The sequence below is a fragment of the Salvelinus fontinalis genome, chromosome 10, assembly GCF_029448725.1.
Source record: "Salvelinus fontinalis isolate EN_2023a chromosome 10, ASM2944872v1, whole genome shotgun sequence".
NCBI lineage: Eukaryota > Metazoa > Chordata > Actinopteri > Salmoniformes > Salmonidae > Salvelinus > Salvelinus fontinalis.
The window spans coordinates 46,232,822-46,248,011 of record NC_074674.1 but is presented as its reverse complement, the minus strand read 5'-3'; the positions used below and the strand labels follow the sequence as shown (position 1 = coordinate 46,248,011).

Genomic DNA, 15,190 nt, shown 5'->3' with positions numbered 1-15,190 from the left:
AGTGAAGCCTTGCAACACGTCAAACCAATCAAAGACCTTGCTTGGGCGGCGCTCCAAAGGTGCTCACTACATAAGGTCACAGATGATCAATTACATTGAATGAATACTATAGTGGCCCTAGTCTACCTCTAACCACTGAGGTATAGACCTGGGGGAACAGGATGTCTGATACTCTAGTGGCCCTAGTCTACCTCTAACCACTGAGGTATAGACCTGGGGAACAGGATGTCTGATACTCTAGTGGCCCTAGTCTACCTCTAACCACTGAGGTATAGACCTGGGGGAACAGGATGTCTGATACTCTAGTAGCCCTAGTCTACCTCTAACCACTGAGGTATAGACCTGGGGAACAGGATGTCTGATACTCTAGTGGCCCTAGTCTACCTCTAACCACTGAGGTATAGACCTGGGGAACAGGATGTCTGATACTCTAGTGGCCCTAGTCTACCTCTAACCACTGAGGTATAGACTTGGGGAACAGGATGTCTGATACTCTAGTGGCCCTAGTCTACCTCTAACCACTGAGGTATAGACCTGGGGGAACAGGATGCCTGATACTCTAGTGGCCCTAGTCTACCTCTAACCACTGAGGTATAGACCTGGGGGAACAGGATGTCTGATACTCTAGTGGCCCTAGTCTACCTCTAACCACTGAGGTATAGACCTGGGGAACAGGATGTCTGATACTCTAGTGGCCCTAGTCTACCTCTAACCACTGAGGTATAGACCTGGAGAACAGGATGTCTGATACTTTAGTGGCCGCTCTAACCACTGAGGTATAGACCTGGGGAACAGGATGTCTGATACTCTAGTGGCCCTAGTCTACCTCTAACCACTGAGGTATAGACCTGGGGAACAGGATGTCTGATACTCTAGTGGCCCTAGTCTACCTCTAACCACTGAGGTATAGACCTGGGGAACAGGATGTCTGATACTCTAGTGGCCCTAGTCTACCTCTAACCACTGAGGTATAGACCTGGAGAACAGGATGTCTGATACTTTAGTGGCCGCTCTAACCACTGAGGTATAGACCTGGGGAACAGGATGTCTGATACTCTAGTGGCCCTAGTCTACCTCTAACCACTGAGGTATAGACCTGGGGAACAGGATGTCTGATACTCTAGTGGCCCTAGTCTACCTCTAACCACTGAGGTATAGACCTGGGGGAACAGGATGTCTGATACTCTAGTGGCCCTAGTCTACCTCTAACCACTGAGGTATAGACCTGGGGAACAGGAGGTCTGATACTCTAGTGGCCCTAGTCTACCTCTAACCACTGAGGTATAGACCTGGGGAACAGGATGTCTGATACTCTAGTGGCCCTAGTCTACCTCTAACCACTGAGGTATAGACCTGGAGAACAGGATGTCTGATACTTTAGTGGCCGCTCTAACCACTGAGGTATAGACCTGGGGAACAGGATGTCTGATACTCTAGTGGCCCTAGTCTACCTCTAACCACTGAGGTATAGACCTGGGGGAACAGGAGGTCTGATACTCTAGTGGCCCTAGTCTACCTCTAACCACTGAGGTATAGACCTGGGGGAACAGGATGTCTGATACTCTAGTGGCCCTAGTCTACCTCTAACCACTGAGGTATAGACCTGGGGAACAGGATGTCTGATACTCTAGTGGCCCTAGTCTACCTCTAACCACTGAGGTATAGACCTGGGGGAACAGGATGTCTGATACTCTAGTGGCCCTAGTCTACCTCTAACCACTGAGGTATAGACCTGGGGAACAGGATGTCTGATACTCTAGTGGCCCTAGTCTACCTCTAACCACTGAGGTATAGACCTGGGGGAACAGGATGTCTGATACTCTAGTGGCCCTAGTCTACCTCTAACCACTGAGGTATAGACCTGGGGGAACAGGATGTCTGATACTCTAGTGGCCCTAGTCTACCTCTAACCACTGAGGTATAGACCTGGGGGAACAGGATGTCTGATACTCTAGTGGCCCTAGTCTACCTCTAACCACTGAGGTATAGACCTGGGGGAACAGGATGTCTGATACTCTAGTGGCCCTAGTCTACCTCTAACCACTGAGGTATAGACCTGGGGGAACAGGATGTCTGATACTCTAGTGGCCCTAGTCTACCTCTAACCACTGAGGTATAGACCTGGGGAACAGGATGTCTGATACTCTAGTGGCCCTAGTCTACCTCTAACCACTGAGGTATAGACCTGGGGAACAGGATGTCTGATACTCTAGTGGCCGCTCTAACCACTGAGGTATAGACCTGGAGAACAGGATGTCTGATACTCTAGTGGCCCTAGTCTACCTCTAACCACTGAGGTATAGACCTGGGGGAACAGGATGTCTGATACTCTAGTGGCCCTAGTCTACCTCTAACCACTGAGGTATAGACCTGGGGAACAGGATGTCTGATACTCTAGTGGCCCTAGTCTACCTCTAACCACTGAGGTATAGACCTGGGGGAACAGGATGTCTGATACTCTAGTGGCCCTAGTCTACCTCTAACCACTGAGGTATAGACCTGGGGGAACAGGATGTCTGATACTCTAGTGGCCCTAGTCTACCTCTAACCACTGAGGTATAGACCTGGGGGAACAGGATGTCTGATACTCTAGTGGCCCTAGTCTACCTCTAACCACTGAGGTATAGACCTGGGGAACAGGATGTCTGATACTCTAGTGGCCCTAGTCTACCTCTAACCACTGAGGTATAGACCTGGGGAACAGGATGTCTGATACTCTAGTGGCCCTAGTCTACCTCTAACCACTGAGGTATAGACCTGGGGAACAGGATGTCTGATACTCTAGTGGCCGCTCTAACCACTGAGGTATAGACCTGGAGAACAGGATGTCTGATACTCTAGTGGCCCTAGTCTACCTCTAACCACTGAGGTATAGACCTGGGGAACAGGATGTCTGATACTCTAGTGGCCCTAGTCTACCTCTAACCACTGAGGTATAGACCTGGGGGAACAGGATGTCTGATACTCTAGTGGCCCTAGTCTACCTCTAACCACTGAGGTATAGACCTGGGGGAACAGGATGTCTGATACTCTAGTGGCCCTAGTCTACCTCTAACCACTGAGGTATGATACGATCTGGGGATCAAGATGTCCGACTGTTATTTTCAAGGTAATCTACTCACGTTCGCATACTCCGAATCATGGACCGTCTATAATCAAATCAAATTGTGTTTCTCACATGCTTTGTAAACAACAGGTGTAGACTTACAGTGGCCCTTGCCAACAATGCAGAGAAAAATAAAATTGAGAATTAATAGCGAAGTAACACTTAATAATAAATACACGATGAGTAACGATCACTTGTCTTTATAAAATCGAGCACACAGCCATGCAATCTCCATAGACAAACATTGTCAGTAGAAGGGCCCGTACTGAAGAGCTCAGTGACTTTCAACGTGGCACCGTCATAGGATTCCACCTTTCCAACAAGTCAGTTACAATTGAGAATTGTCCAGACCATGTGTGTTAATTATTACTTGCAGAAGAGCTAGTAAAATGGGTGCACTCTATACGTATGTGCTCTGGGTCATTAGACACCATTAGACATGCACCTGTCTGGGGTTTGGACACGACTGGTTATTCCTGTAACTGTGTTATGGCCTGATATTTACCGTTGCTATGGTTACACCAGCAGGAGGGTTAAGGACAGCAGGAGGGTTAACATTTACATTTTAGTCATTTAGCAGACACTCTTATCCAGAGCGACTTACAGTAGAGTGCATACATTTTTATTACATTTTTACATACTGAGACAAGGATATCCCTACCGGCCAAACCCTCCCTAACCCGGACGACGCTATGCCAATTTTTGCATCGCCCCACGGACCTCCCGGTTGCGGCCGGCTGCGACTGAGCCTGGGCGCGAACCCAGTCCAGCCTGGGCGCGAACCCAGAGACTCTGGTGGCGCAGCTAGCACTGCGATGCAGTGCCCTAGACCACTGCGCCACCCGGGAGGTCTATAGGTTAAGCCATTTTACCACAACTTTGGAAGTATGCTTGGGATCATTGTCCATTTGGAAGACCCATTTGCGACCAAGCTTTACCTTCCTGACTGATGTCTTGAGATGTTGCTTCAATATATCCATATAATTTTCCTTTCTCATGATGCCATCTATTTTGTGAAGTGCACCAGTCCCTCCTGAAGCAAAGCACCCCCACAACATGATGCTGCCACCCCCGTACCTCACGTTTGGGATGGTGTTCTTTGGCTTGCAAGCCTCCCCTTTTTCCTCCAAACATAACGATGGCCATTATGGCCAAACAGTTCTATTTTTGTTTCATCTGATCAGAGGACATTTCTCCAAAAAAGTATGATCTTTGTCCCCATGTGCAGTTGCAATCCGTAGTCTGGCTTTTTTATGGTGGTTTTGAAGCAGTGGCTTCTTCCTTGCTGAGTGGCCTTTCAGGTTATTTACATTTACATTTAAGTCATTTAGCAGACGCTCTTATCCAGAGCGACTTACAAATTGGTGCATTCACCTTATGACGTTGATATAGGACTCGTTTTACTGTGGATATAGATACTTTTGTACCTGTTTCCTCCAGCAACTTCACAAGGTCCTTTGCTGTTGTTCTGGGATTGATTAGCATTTTTCGCACCAAAGTACGTCATCTATGGGAGACAGAACGCTTCTCCTCCTTGACTCTTGGTTGACAGTGTTGGGGGATGGGTAATGTATTGATGCTCGAGTGCCAAATCAACACAAATTTGTTTCTATTTGTCTTTGTTACTTCTTTTTGATATTTATGAGTCTTTCATTTTTTTTATTTTTTTTATATTTATGTAGTTTTACATGTCATGATTATTTATTTGTGTTGTTCCAAATGTATAGAATAAAAATTACAGCTAGAACCGCCACTGTTCACCATCTTAGCTAGCAGTCATCATCATGAATCAAGTCGACTGGCAAATCCTTTTTAATAATTGTCATATGAAGAGAAATAATGAAGAGGAAAAATATAGATAAAACGTATGGGTGCTGATCGGCCATTGGTTCATTAACATCACACAACAAGTTGGACATGGCAAATTCAACAACGAGTTGTTTGGAAGGAATCAGTGACAGTGGTCTAACCGTTGCAAGCATTGCAACTGGGAAGTCAAACTGGGACCTGACGTTTTGAACGGTCATCCAACTCGGAATTGTAAAGCTTTTTCTTTGATGACAAAATTTGCCAACGACAGACCGCCGCGCACAACAAGGTGAGTCCAAAAATGTCTTATATGCTGCTGCATAAATTATGTAATAAGCCAGGGAGATATGGTCAGCCATATCAGATATGTTTTTAAAAGGCAGTAAACGAGGCTGAACTGTTTTGCTGCCAGACAAGGCTCCGCTGATAACCAGGTGTAGCGGCGGTAAGGATTCACTCCACTGTGCTGAACAGAAAGCTCTGCTGTTGGGACAGCGTTACGTAGGCTCTAAACGTTTATAGGCACCGCTTGTCATTGTTATAGTGCAATTAATGTATTGTTTAGTGTTGTGTTATGTAGTGACTTTGCTAGTATGCATCTAAAAAAAAAATCATGTTAGTTTTGTCCGAACCAAGATTTACAAGGTAAAATTGCCACTGGATATGTTCCAACACTGGCCAAGCGTGGCCATCCAAGCGTGGCCATCCAAGCGTGGCCATCCAAGCGTGGCCATCCAAGCGTGGCCATCCAAGCGTGGCCATCCAAGCGTGGCCATCCAAGCGTGGCCATCCAAGCGTGGCCATCCAAGCGTGGCCATTCAAGCGTGGCCATCCAAGCGTGGTCTTGGAAGTCTGAAGAAATCCAGTATAGGATTCTGGGTTTGAATGGGAGTCGGGTTTTGTTTATCTAGCTACCTAACTAACTGGTTGATACGTTGAATCACGTTAGTTACTACAAGGGTTTGGAGTGAAAACCTAAAGGATAGTAGCTCTCCAGGAACAGAGTTGGTCAGCACTGCAATAGTGATTTGGGATTTGTACAAAATAAATAAAAGTAGAGGCCAATAAATCATCAAATAATCTGAACCAATTATGCTAATCTGGTATGTTAACAATCCGTTTTAATACACCCAGAAATTATGAAGCGATGAAGGACCACCTGGAAAGTACCCGTGTAGACCTGCGACGCGCCCGCGGGAAAGCAACGCAACCGCAGCCTAGCAATGAATGCACCCGAGTCGATCTGCATCCTGGAACGCACCCGAATCGACCTGCATCCTGGAACGCAACCACGGTCTAGCAATGTCACTAAAGCTAGCCAGCTGGGCCACGAGTAGTCGGAGCTAGTTCAGAGGTGACGTTTATAACTATGTTTTAAATGTTTTTATTAATTTAGGAGCTGTAAATGCAATGCTCACTTAATTTTTTATTAATTGCCATTTTGCTTCCTATGGCGGGCAAGGGAGGACTGGTTGTAAGGCCATGCAGGAAATGTGACTTCGCGTTATTGTCAGTACAGTACATTTACACCACGATATGAAACGTTGATTTGAACATTCTGGCCAACTACGAATAGGTCAGGCGGCGCCCCAATGTCTGATTCATATCGCTTGATTTCTGATGATAGTTGTCGATTATATCGACTGATTGCAATTGTATGGGGTGTGCAGTTACCAATGACACCGGGTAGGCTGTCGTTGTAAATAAGAATTTGTTCTTAATTAACCTGCCTAGTTAAATAAAGGTTAAATTAAAGAAGATGGACGAGAATCTCCCCTTGATATTTAAAGCCCGCCTTTTGATTCGTGATTGGGTAGGATAGGGGGGGGGGGGGGGGGGATTGCGAGTTTTCGATTGGACAGCTGTCTCCTGACCTAGCCCCGCCCAGTTGCGTTGAGAAAGATGGCGGCGATAGAAGTGGGTGAGTATAGCCTCTGCCACAATAATGCGTTGTTTTCTTTAAACTACCGCAGTTTTAGCGCTATAAACACACATTTAGAACACTATTTCAGAAGAGAATGAATAGGCAGCGGTTATTGACTATTTGCAAATGGTTCTTTGTTTCATAGTTGTAGTGTTGTGCTCAGAGAGTTGGCTAGCTAGCTAGCTTTCCCTGTCATAGCCGATATCTACGGCTTTATTTCCTGTCTATTGACCATAGCGTGCACTTTACCGGGGCCTTTTCTGTTAACAGTCCCGACGCGCGGTCTGAACGGTAACTCGAAGTAAGGTTTTGGAAACATAAGGAACGTATCTTTCATATCAGCGAGAAATAATCATAAAAAAATAAATAAAAAAAAGGTTAAATTACTACACATTTTTTTATAGGGTTAGTTCTCCCATACGGCCATATCTCCATGTTCCTGCGCTTGTTTACGGAAGGCAGAGTTGACCACAGTGCCAGTTATCTAGTGTGCTCCGAACATCTATGTAAAGATAACGTTAACTTGGGAGGAAGTGGGGTTCCTCGGCTGGATGCCCATAGCCTTATGAATTTGTGCAAAACAGCTACAGTAAGTGTATCTTTTTTATTTAAAAGATAATTTATTGTTGATATGAAAGTTAAGGGACCTTTCAGATGGCAGTACATGACCCGTCAGTAGATGGCTGTAGATGACCCGTCAGTAGATGGCTGTAGATGACCCGTCTGTAGATGTCCCGTCTGTAGATGTCCTGTCAGTAGATGGCAGTAGATGTCCCGTCAGTAGATGGCAGTAGATGTCCCGTCAGTAGATGTCTGTAGATGACCCGTCTGTAGATGACCCGTCTGTAGATGACCCGTCTGTAGATGGCTGTAGATGACCCGTCTGTAGATGGCAGTACATGACCCGTCAGTAGATGAGTAGATGGCTGTAGATGACCCGTCAGTAGATGACCCATCAGTAGATGGCTGTAGATGACCCGTCTGTAGATGTCCCGTCAGTAGATGTCAGTAGATGTCTGTAGATGACCCGTCTGTAGATGACCCGTCTGTAGATGACCCGTCTGTAGATGTCCTGTCTGTAGATGTCCCGTCTGTAGATGGCAGTAGATGACCCGTCAGTAGATGGCTGTAGATGACCCGTCTGTAGATGGCTGTAGATGACCCGTCTGTAGATGTCCCGTCAGTAGATGACCCGTCAGTAGATGTCCCGTCTGTAGATGTCCCGTCTGTAGATGTCCCGTCTGTAGATGTCCCGTCTGTAGATGTCCCGTCTGTAGATGTCCCGTCTGTAGATGTCCCGTCTGTAGATGTCCCGTCTGTAGATGTCCCGTCTGTAGATGTCCCGTCTGTAGATGTCCCGTCTGTAGATGTCCCGTCTGTAGATGTCCCGTCTGTAGATGTCCCGTCTGTAGATGTCCCGTCTGTAGATGTCCCGTCTGTAGATGTCCCGTCTGTAGATGTCCCGTCTGTAGATGTCCCGTCTGTAGATGTCCCGTCTGTAGATGTCCCGTCTGTAGATGTCCCGTCAGTAGATGTCCCGTCAGTAGATGTCCCGTCTGTAGATGTCCCGTCTGTAGATGTCCCGTCTGTAGATGTCCCGTCTGTAGATGTCCCGTCTGTAGATGTCCCGTCTGTAGATGTCCCGTCTGTAGATGTCCCGTCAGTAGATGTCCCGTCAGTAGATGTCAGTAGATGTCCCGTCAGTAGATGTCAGTAGATGTCCCGTCAGTAGATGTCCCGTCAGTAGATGTCAGTAGATGTCCCGTCTGTAGATGTCCCGTCAGTAGATGTCAGTAGATGACCCGTCAGTAGATGTCAGTAGATGTCCCGTCAGTAGATGTCAGTAGATGTCCCGTCTGTAGATGTCCCGTCAGTAGATGACCCGTCAGTAGATGTCAGTAGATGTCCCGTCTGTAGATGTCCCGTCAGTAGATGTCAGTAGATGTCCCGTCTGTAGATGTCCCGTCAGTAGATGTCAGTAGATGTCCCGTCAGTAGATGTCCCGTCAGTAGATGTCCCGTCAGTAGATGTCAGTAGATGTCCCGTCTGTAGATGTCCCGTCAGTAGATGGCTGGAGACTTACATTTGGCTTACTAACTTTAAACATCAGCTATCTGAGCAGCTAACCGATCGCTGTACATAGGCCATCTGTAAATAGCCCATCCAATCTACCTACCTCATCCCCATATTGTTTTTATTTACTTTTCTGCTCTTTTGCACACCAGTATCTCTACTTGCACATCATCATCTGCTCATCTATCACTCCAGTGTTAATCTGCTAAATTGTAGTTATTTCGCTACTATGGTCTATTTATTGCCTTACCTCCTCACGCCATTTGCACAAACTGTATATAGACTTTCTTTTTTCTATTGTGTTATTGACTGTACCATTGTTTATTCCATGTGTAACTCTTTGTTGTTGTTTGTGTTTCACTGCTTTGCTTTATCTTGGCCAGGTCGCAGTTGTAAATGAGAACTTGTTCTCAACTAGCCTACCTGGTTAAATAAAGGTGAAATAAATAAAAAAAATAGATGACCCACAGGCTGTGGATCACTGTGTGATTCCCTGGTAGTCTCATATAATGTGTGTGTTGCAGAGCGTCACCGAGGGCGCCTGGCGGCCCTGGCCATAGCAGTGGTGGTGATCGCCTTGGGAGTTCCCTTGTGGTGGAAGACCACTGAGACATACAGGGCATGGCTACCTGTCACCCAGATCAACCAGCTAGCTCAGCTGCAGGTAACACAGCTGTGTGTGAGAGGAGAGATAGTTAACAGAACTGTGTGTGTGAGGAGAGATAGTTAACAGAACTGTGTGTGAGAGGAGAGATAGTTAACAGAGCTGTGTGTGAGAGGAGAGAAAGTTAACAGAACTGTGTGTGAGAGGAGAGATAGTTAACAGAGCTGTGTGTGAGAGGAGAGATAGTTAACAGAGCTGTGTGTGAGAGGAGAGATAGTTAACAGAGCTGTGTGTGTGAGAGTTAATATAGTTGTGTGTGAGAGAGAGAGAGATCGATATGACAACAGCCAGTGAAAGTGCAGGGCGCCAAATTCAAACAACAGAAATCTTATAATTAAAATTCCTCAAATATACAAGTATTATACACCATTTTAAACTTGTTGTTAATCCCACCACAGTGTCCGATTTCAAAAAGGCTTTACGACGAAAGCATACCATGCGATTATGTTAGGTCAGCGCCTAGTCACAGAAAAACACAGCCATTTGTCCAGCCAAAGAGGAGTCACAAAAAGCAGAAATAGAGATAAAATCACTAATCACTAACCTTTGATGATCTTCATCAGATGACACTCATAGGACTTCATGTTACACAATACATGTTTGTTTTGTTCGATAAAGTTAATATTTATATCCAAAAATCTCAGTTTACATTGGCGCCATGTTCAGTAATGTTTTGCTTCCAAAACATCCGGTGATTTTGCAGAGAGCCACATCAATTTACAGAAATACTCATAATAAACATTGATAAAAGATACAAGTGTTATGCATGGAATTATAGATAAACTTCTCCTTAATGCAACCGCTGTGTCAGATTTGAAAAAAGATTTACGGAAAAAGCACACCATGCAATAATCTGAGTACAGCGCTCAGAGACCAAAACAAGCCAAACAGATACCTGCCATGTTGTGGAGTCAACAGAAGTCAGAAATAGCATTATAAATATTCACTTAACTTTGATGATCTTCATCAGAATGCACTCCCAGGAATCCCAGTTCCACAATAAATGTTTGTTTTGTTCGATAAAGTCCATATACCTCCTTTTTGTTCGCGTTTAGTTCACAAATCCAAATTCACTAGGCGCAGGCCAGACGAAAAGTCAAAAAGTTCCATTACAGTTCATAGAAACATGTCAAACGATGTATAGAATCAATCTTTAGGATGTTTTTACCATAAATCTTCAATAATATTCCAACCGGAGAATTCCTTTGTCTTTAGAAATGAAAAGGAACGCAGCTACCTCTCATGGGTGCACGCCTGACTGAGCTCATGGCCTTCTGCCAGACTCCTTAGTCAAACAGCTCTTATTCTCTCCCCCTTCACAGTAGAAGCCTGAAACAAGGTTCTAAAGACTGTTGACATCTAGTGGAAGTCGTAGGTAGTGCAATATGACCCGATAGACACTGTATATTGGATAGGCAAACTTACAAACCTCAGATTTCCCACTTCCTAGTTGGATTTTTTCTCAGGTTTTTGCCTGCCATATGAGTTCTGTTATACTCACAGACATCATCCAAACAGTTTTAGAAACTTCAGAGTGTTTTCTATCCAAATCTACTAATAATATGCATATCTTGGCTTCTGGGCTTGAGTAGCAGGGTGTTTACTCTGGGCACCTTATTCATCCAAGCTACTCAATACTGCCCCCAGCCATAAGAAGTTAACAGAACTCTGTGTGTGTGTTACAGCTCCAGTTGAGTGTGGAAGTGGAGGTGGTTTTCTCTAGAGGAACTCTGACTGCTGAACACCAGAAGAAGATTGATCCCACACACACACGCCTGGAGGAGCACACTGTGGACGGTGAGAGGGGAGGGGTGGTTCTGGAGATACCACGAGGGGAGGGGGGTGGTTCTGGAGATACCACGAGGGGAGGGGGGTGGTTCTGGAGATACCACGAGGGGAGGGGGGTGGTTCTGGAGATACCACGAGGGGAGGGGGGTGGTTCTGGAGATACCACGAGGGGAGGGGGGTGGTTCTGGAGATACCACGAGGGGAGGGGGGTGGTTCTGGAGATACCACGAGGGGAGGGGGGTGGTTCTGGAGATACCACGAGGGGAGGGGGGTGGTTCTGGAGATACCACGATAGGTGGATCTACAAGGCAGCTATACTAAGTCTACTAATGATAATGACCTGGTGGTTCTATACTAAGTCTACTAATGATAATGACCTGGTGGTTCTATACTAAGTCTACTAATGATAATGACCTGGTGGTTCTATACTAAGTCTACTAATGATAATGACATGGTGGTTCTATACAGAGTCTACTAATGATAATGACCTGGTGGTTCTATACTAAGTCTACTAATGATAATGACCTGGTGGTTCTATACTAAGTCTACTAATGATAATGACATGGTGGTTCTATACTAAGTCTACTAATGATAATGACCTGGTGGTTCTATACTAAGTCTACTAATGATAATGACCTGGTGGTTCTATACTAAGTCTACTAATGATAATGACCTGGTGGTTCTATACTAAGTCTACTAATGATAATGACCTGGTGGTTCTATACTAAGTCTACTAATGATAATGACCTGGTGGTTCTATACTAAGTCTACTAATGATAATGACCTGGTGGTTCTATACTAAGTCTACTAATGATAATGACCTGGTGGTTCTATACTAAGTCTACTAATGATAATGACCTGGTGGTTCTATACTAAGTCTACTAATGATAATGACCTGGTGGTTCTATACTAAGTCTACTAATGATAATGACCTGGTGGTTCTATACTAAGTCTACTAATGATAATGACCTGGTGGTTCTATACTAAGTCTACTAATGATAATGACCTGGTGGTTCTATACTAAGTCTACTAATGATAATGACCTGGTGGTTCTATACTAAGTCTACTAATGATAATGACCTGGTGGTTCTATACTAAGTCTACTAATGATAATGACCTGGTGGTTCTATACTAAGTCTACTAATGATAATGACCTGGTGGTTCTATACTAAGTCTACTAATGATAATGACCTGGTGGTTCTATACTAAGTCTACTAATGATAATGACCTGGTGGTTCTATACTAAGTCTACTAATGATAATGACCTGGTGGTTCTATACTAAGTCTACTAATGATAATGACCTGGTGGTTCTATACTAAGTCTACTAATGATAATGACCTGGTGGTTCTATACTAAGTCTACTAATGATAATGACCTGGTGGTTCTATACTACGTCTACTAATGATAATGACCTGGTGGTTCTATACTAAGTCTAATAATGATAATGACATGGTGGTTCTATACTAAGTCTACTAATGATAATGACATGGTGGTTCTATACTAAGTCTACTAATGATAATGACCTGGTGGTTCTATACTAAGTCTACTAATGATAATGACCTGGTGGTTCTATACTAAGTCTACTAATGATAATGACCTGGTGGTTCTATACTAAGTCTACTAATGATAATGACCTGGTGGTTCTATACTAAGTCTACTAATGATAATGACATGGTGGTTCTATACTAAGTCTACTAATGATAATGACCTGGTGGTTCTATACTAAGTCTACTAATGATAATGACCTGGTGGTTCTATACTAAGTCTAATAATGATAATGACATGGTGGTTCTATACTAAGTCTACTAATGATAATGACATGGTGGTTCTATACTAAGTCTACTAATGATAATGACCTGGTGGTTCTATACTAAGTCTACTAATGATAATGACCTGGTGGTTCTATACTAAGTCTACTAATGATAATGACATGGTGGTTCTATACTAAGTCTACTAATGATAATGACCTGGTGGTTCTATACTAAGTCTACTAATGATAATGACATGGTGGTTCTATACTAAGTCTACTAATGATAATGACCTGGTGGTTCTATACTAAGTCTACTAATGATAATGACCTGGTGGTTCTATACTAAGTCTACTAATGATAATGACATGGTGGTTCTATACTAAGTCTACTAATGATAATGACCTGGTGGTTCTATACTAAGTCTACTAATGATAATGACCTGGTGGTTATATAAGGCTGCTATACAGAGTCTACTAATGATAATGACCTGGTGGTTCTATACTAAGTCTACTAATGATAATGACCTGGTGGTTCTATACTAAGTCTACTAATGATAATGACCTGGTGGTTCTATACTAAGTCTACTAATGATAATGACCTGGTGGTTCTATACTAAGTCTAATAATGATAATGACATGGTGGTTCTATACTAAGTCTACTAATGATAATGACCTGGTGGTTCTATACTAAGTCTACTAATGATAATGACATGCAGCAATCAGACAGGTGTCTTGTGCATCATATTTTTTTTTGCTACTGCCTGACTAAAGAAATCTCAGTCAACCAACAGCCGCTCAACCAAACAATCAAAATGGGGTCAGCACCACTGAATATTAACATCGCTCTCTCTCTCCTCCCTCTCATTACTCTCTCCCTCACTCCCTCCCTCCTTTCCCTCTGTCTCTCTCTCCCTTGCCTCCCCTCTTTCCCATATCTTCCCCCCTCTCCTCCCTCCTTTCCCTCTGTCTCTCTCTCTCTCGCCTCCCCTCTCCCATATCCTCCCCCCTCTCCTCCAGAGACCACAGGGTTGAGTTACAGGTATGAGACTAGATACAGGACAGCTACCATCATGGAGGAAGATGCCCTGAACCAGCCCACGGCTGCAGGTCAGTGGCTGCCTCAGCCTATCAGCTGGGTGTCGTTTCTTCAGATCGAGAATGGAAACTGTCATTATTTATCATCTCTCTCTCTCCTCACACTCCTCTCGCTCTCTCGGTCCCCCAGAGGCTGATCAATCTCTTCATCTGCTCAGTGAGAGCCCCTGTGGCTCCGTGGTCATCTATGTTGTCCCAGAATCCTCCACACTGCTACCTGAGGTGAGAACACAAATACACGTAATATTGATTATCTTGAATGTGTGTTTGTCTATAATATTGATTATCTTGAATGTGTGTTTGTCTATAATATTGATTATCTTGAATGTGTGTTTGTCTATAATATTGCGTGTGTTTTATATACAGTACCAGTCAACAGTTTGGACACCTACTCATTCTATGGTTTTTCTTTTATTTTTACTATTTTCTACATTGTAGAATTATAGTGAAGACATCAAAACTATGAAATAACACGTAGTGACCAAAAAATTGTTTTATATTTGAGATTCTTCAAAGTAGCCACCCTTTGCCTCCTTGATGACAGTTTTGCACACTCTTGGAATTCTCTCACCTGGAATGCATTTCATTTAGTAGGTGTGCCTTGTTAAAAGTTAATTTGTGGAATTTCTTTCGTTAATGAATTTCAGCCAATCAGTTGTGTTGTGACAATGTAGGGGTGGTATACAGAAGATAGCCCTATTTGGTTAAAGACCAAGTCCATATTATGGAAAGAACAGCTGAAATAAGCAAAGAGAAACGACAGTCCATCATTACTTTAAGACATGAAGGTCAGTCAATCCGGAACATTTCAAGAACTTTGAAAGTTTCTTCAAGTGCAGTCGCAAAAACCATCAAGTGCTATGATGAAACTGTCTCTCATGAGGACAGGAAAGGAAGACCCAGAGTTACCTCAGCTGCAGAGGATAAGTTCATTAGAGTTACCAGCCTCAGATTGGAAAGGAAGACCCAGAGTTACCTCTG

At 44.1% G+C, this 15,190-nt stretch overlaps 1 protein-coding gene across 1 annotated transcript in view; it reads left to right on the top strand.

Annotated features, from left to right (window-relative positions):
• Nucleotides 1-6,766: 6,766 nt before the first annotated feature.
• The window catches only part of pigs (phosphatidylinositol glycan anchor biosynthesis, class S), a 46,828-nt gene continuing 38,404 nt past the window's right edge, over nucleotides 6,767-15,190 (top strand). Inside the window, exons 1-5 of the mRNA XM_055936892.1 lie at nucleotides 6,767-6,836; nucleotides 9,437-9,576; nucleotides 11,262-11,373; nucleotides 14,132-14,221; nucleotides 14,340-14,431. Of these exons, the coding sequence (XP_055792867.1) occupies nucleotides 6,818-6,836; nucleotides 9,437-9,576; nucleotides 11,262-11,373; nucleotides 14,132-14,221; nucleotides 14,340-14,431 (453 nt within the window). The 5' untranslated portion in view covers nucleotides 6,767-6,817. The remainder of the gene's footprint in view (nucleotides 6,837-9,436; nucleotides 9,577-11,261; nucleotides 11,374-14,131; nucleotides 14,222-14,339; nucleotides 14,432-15,190) is intronic.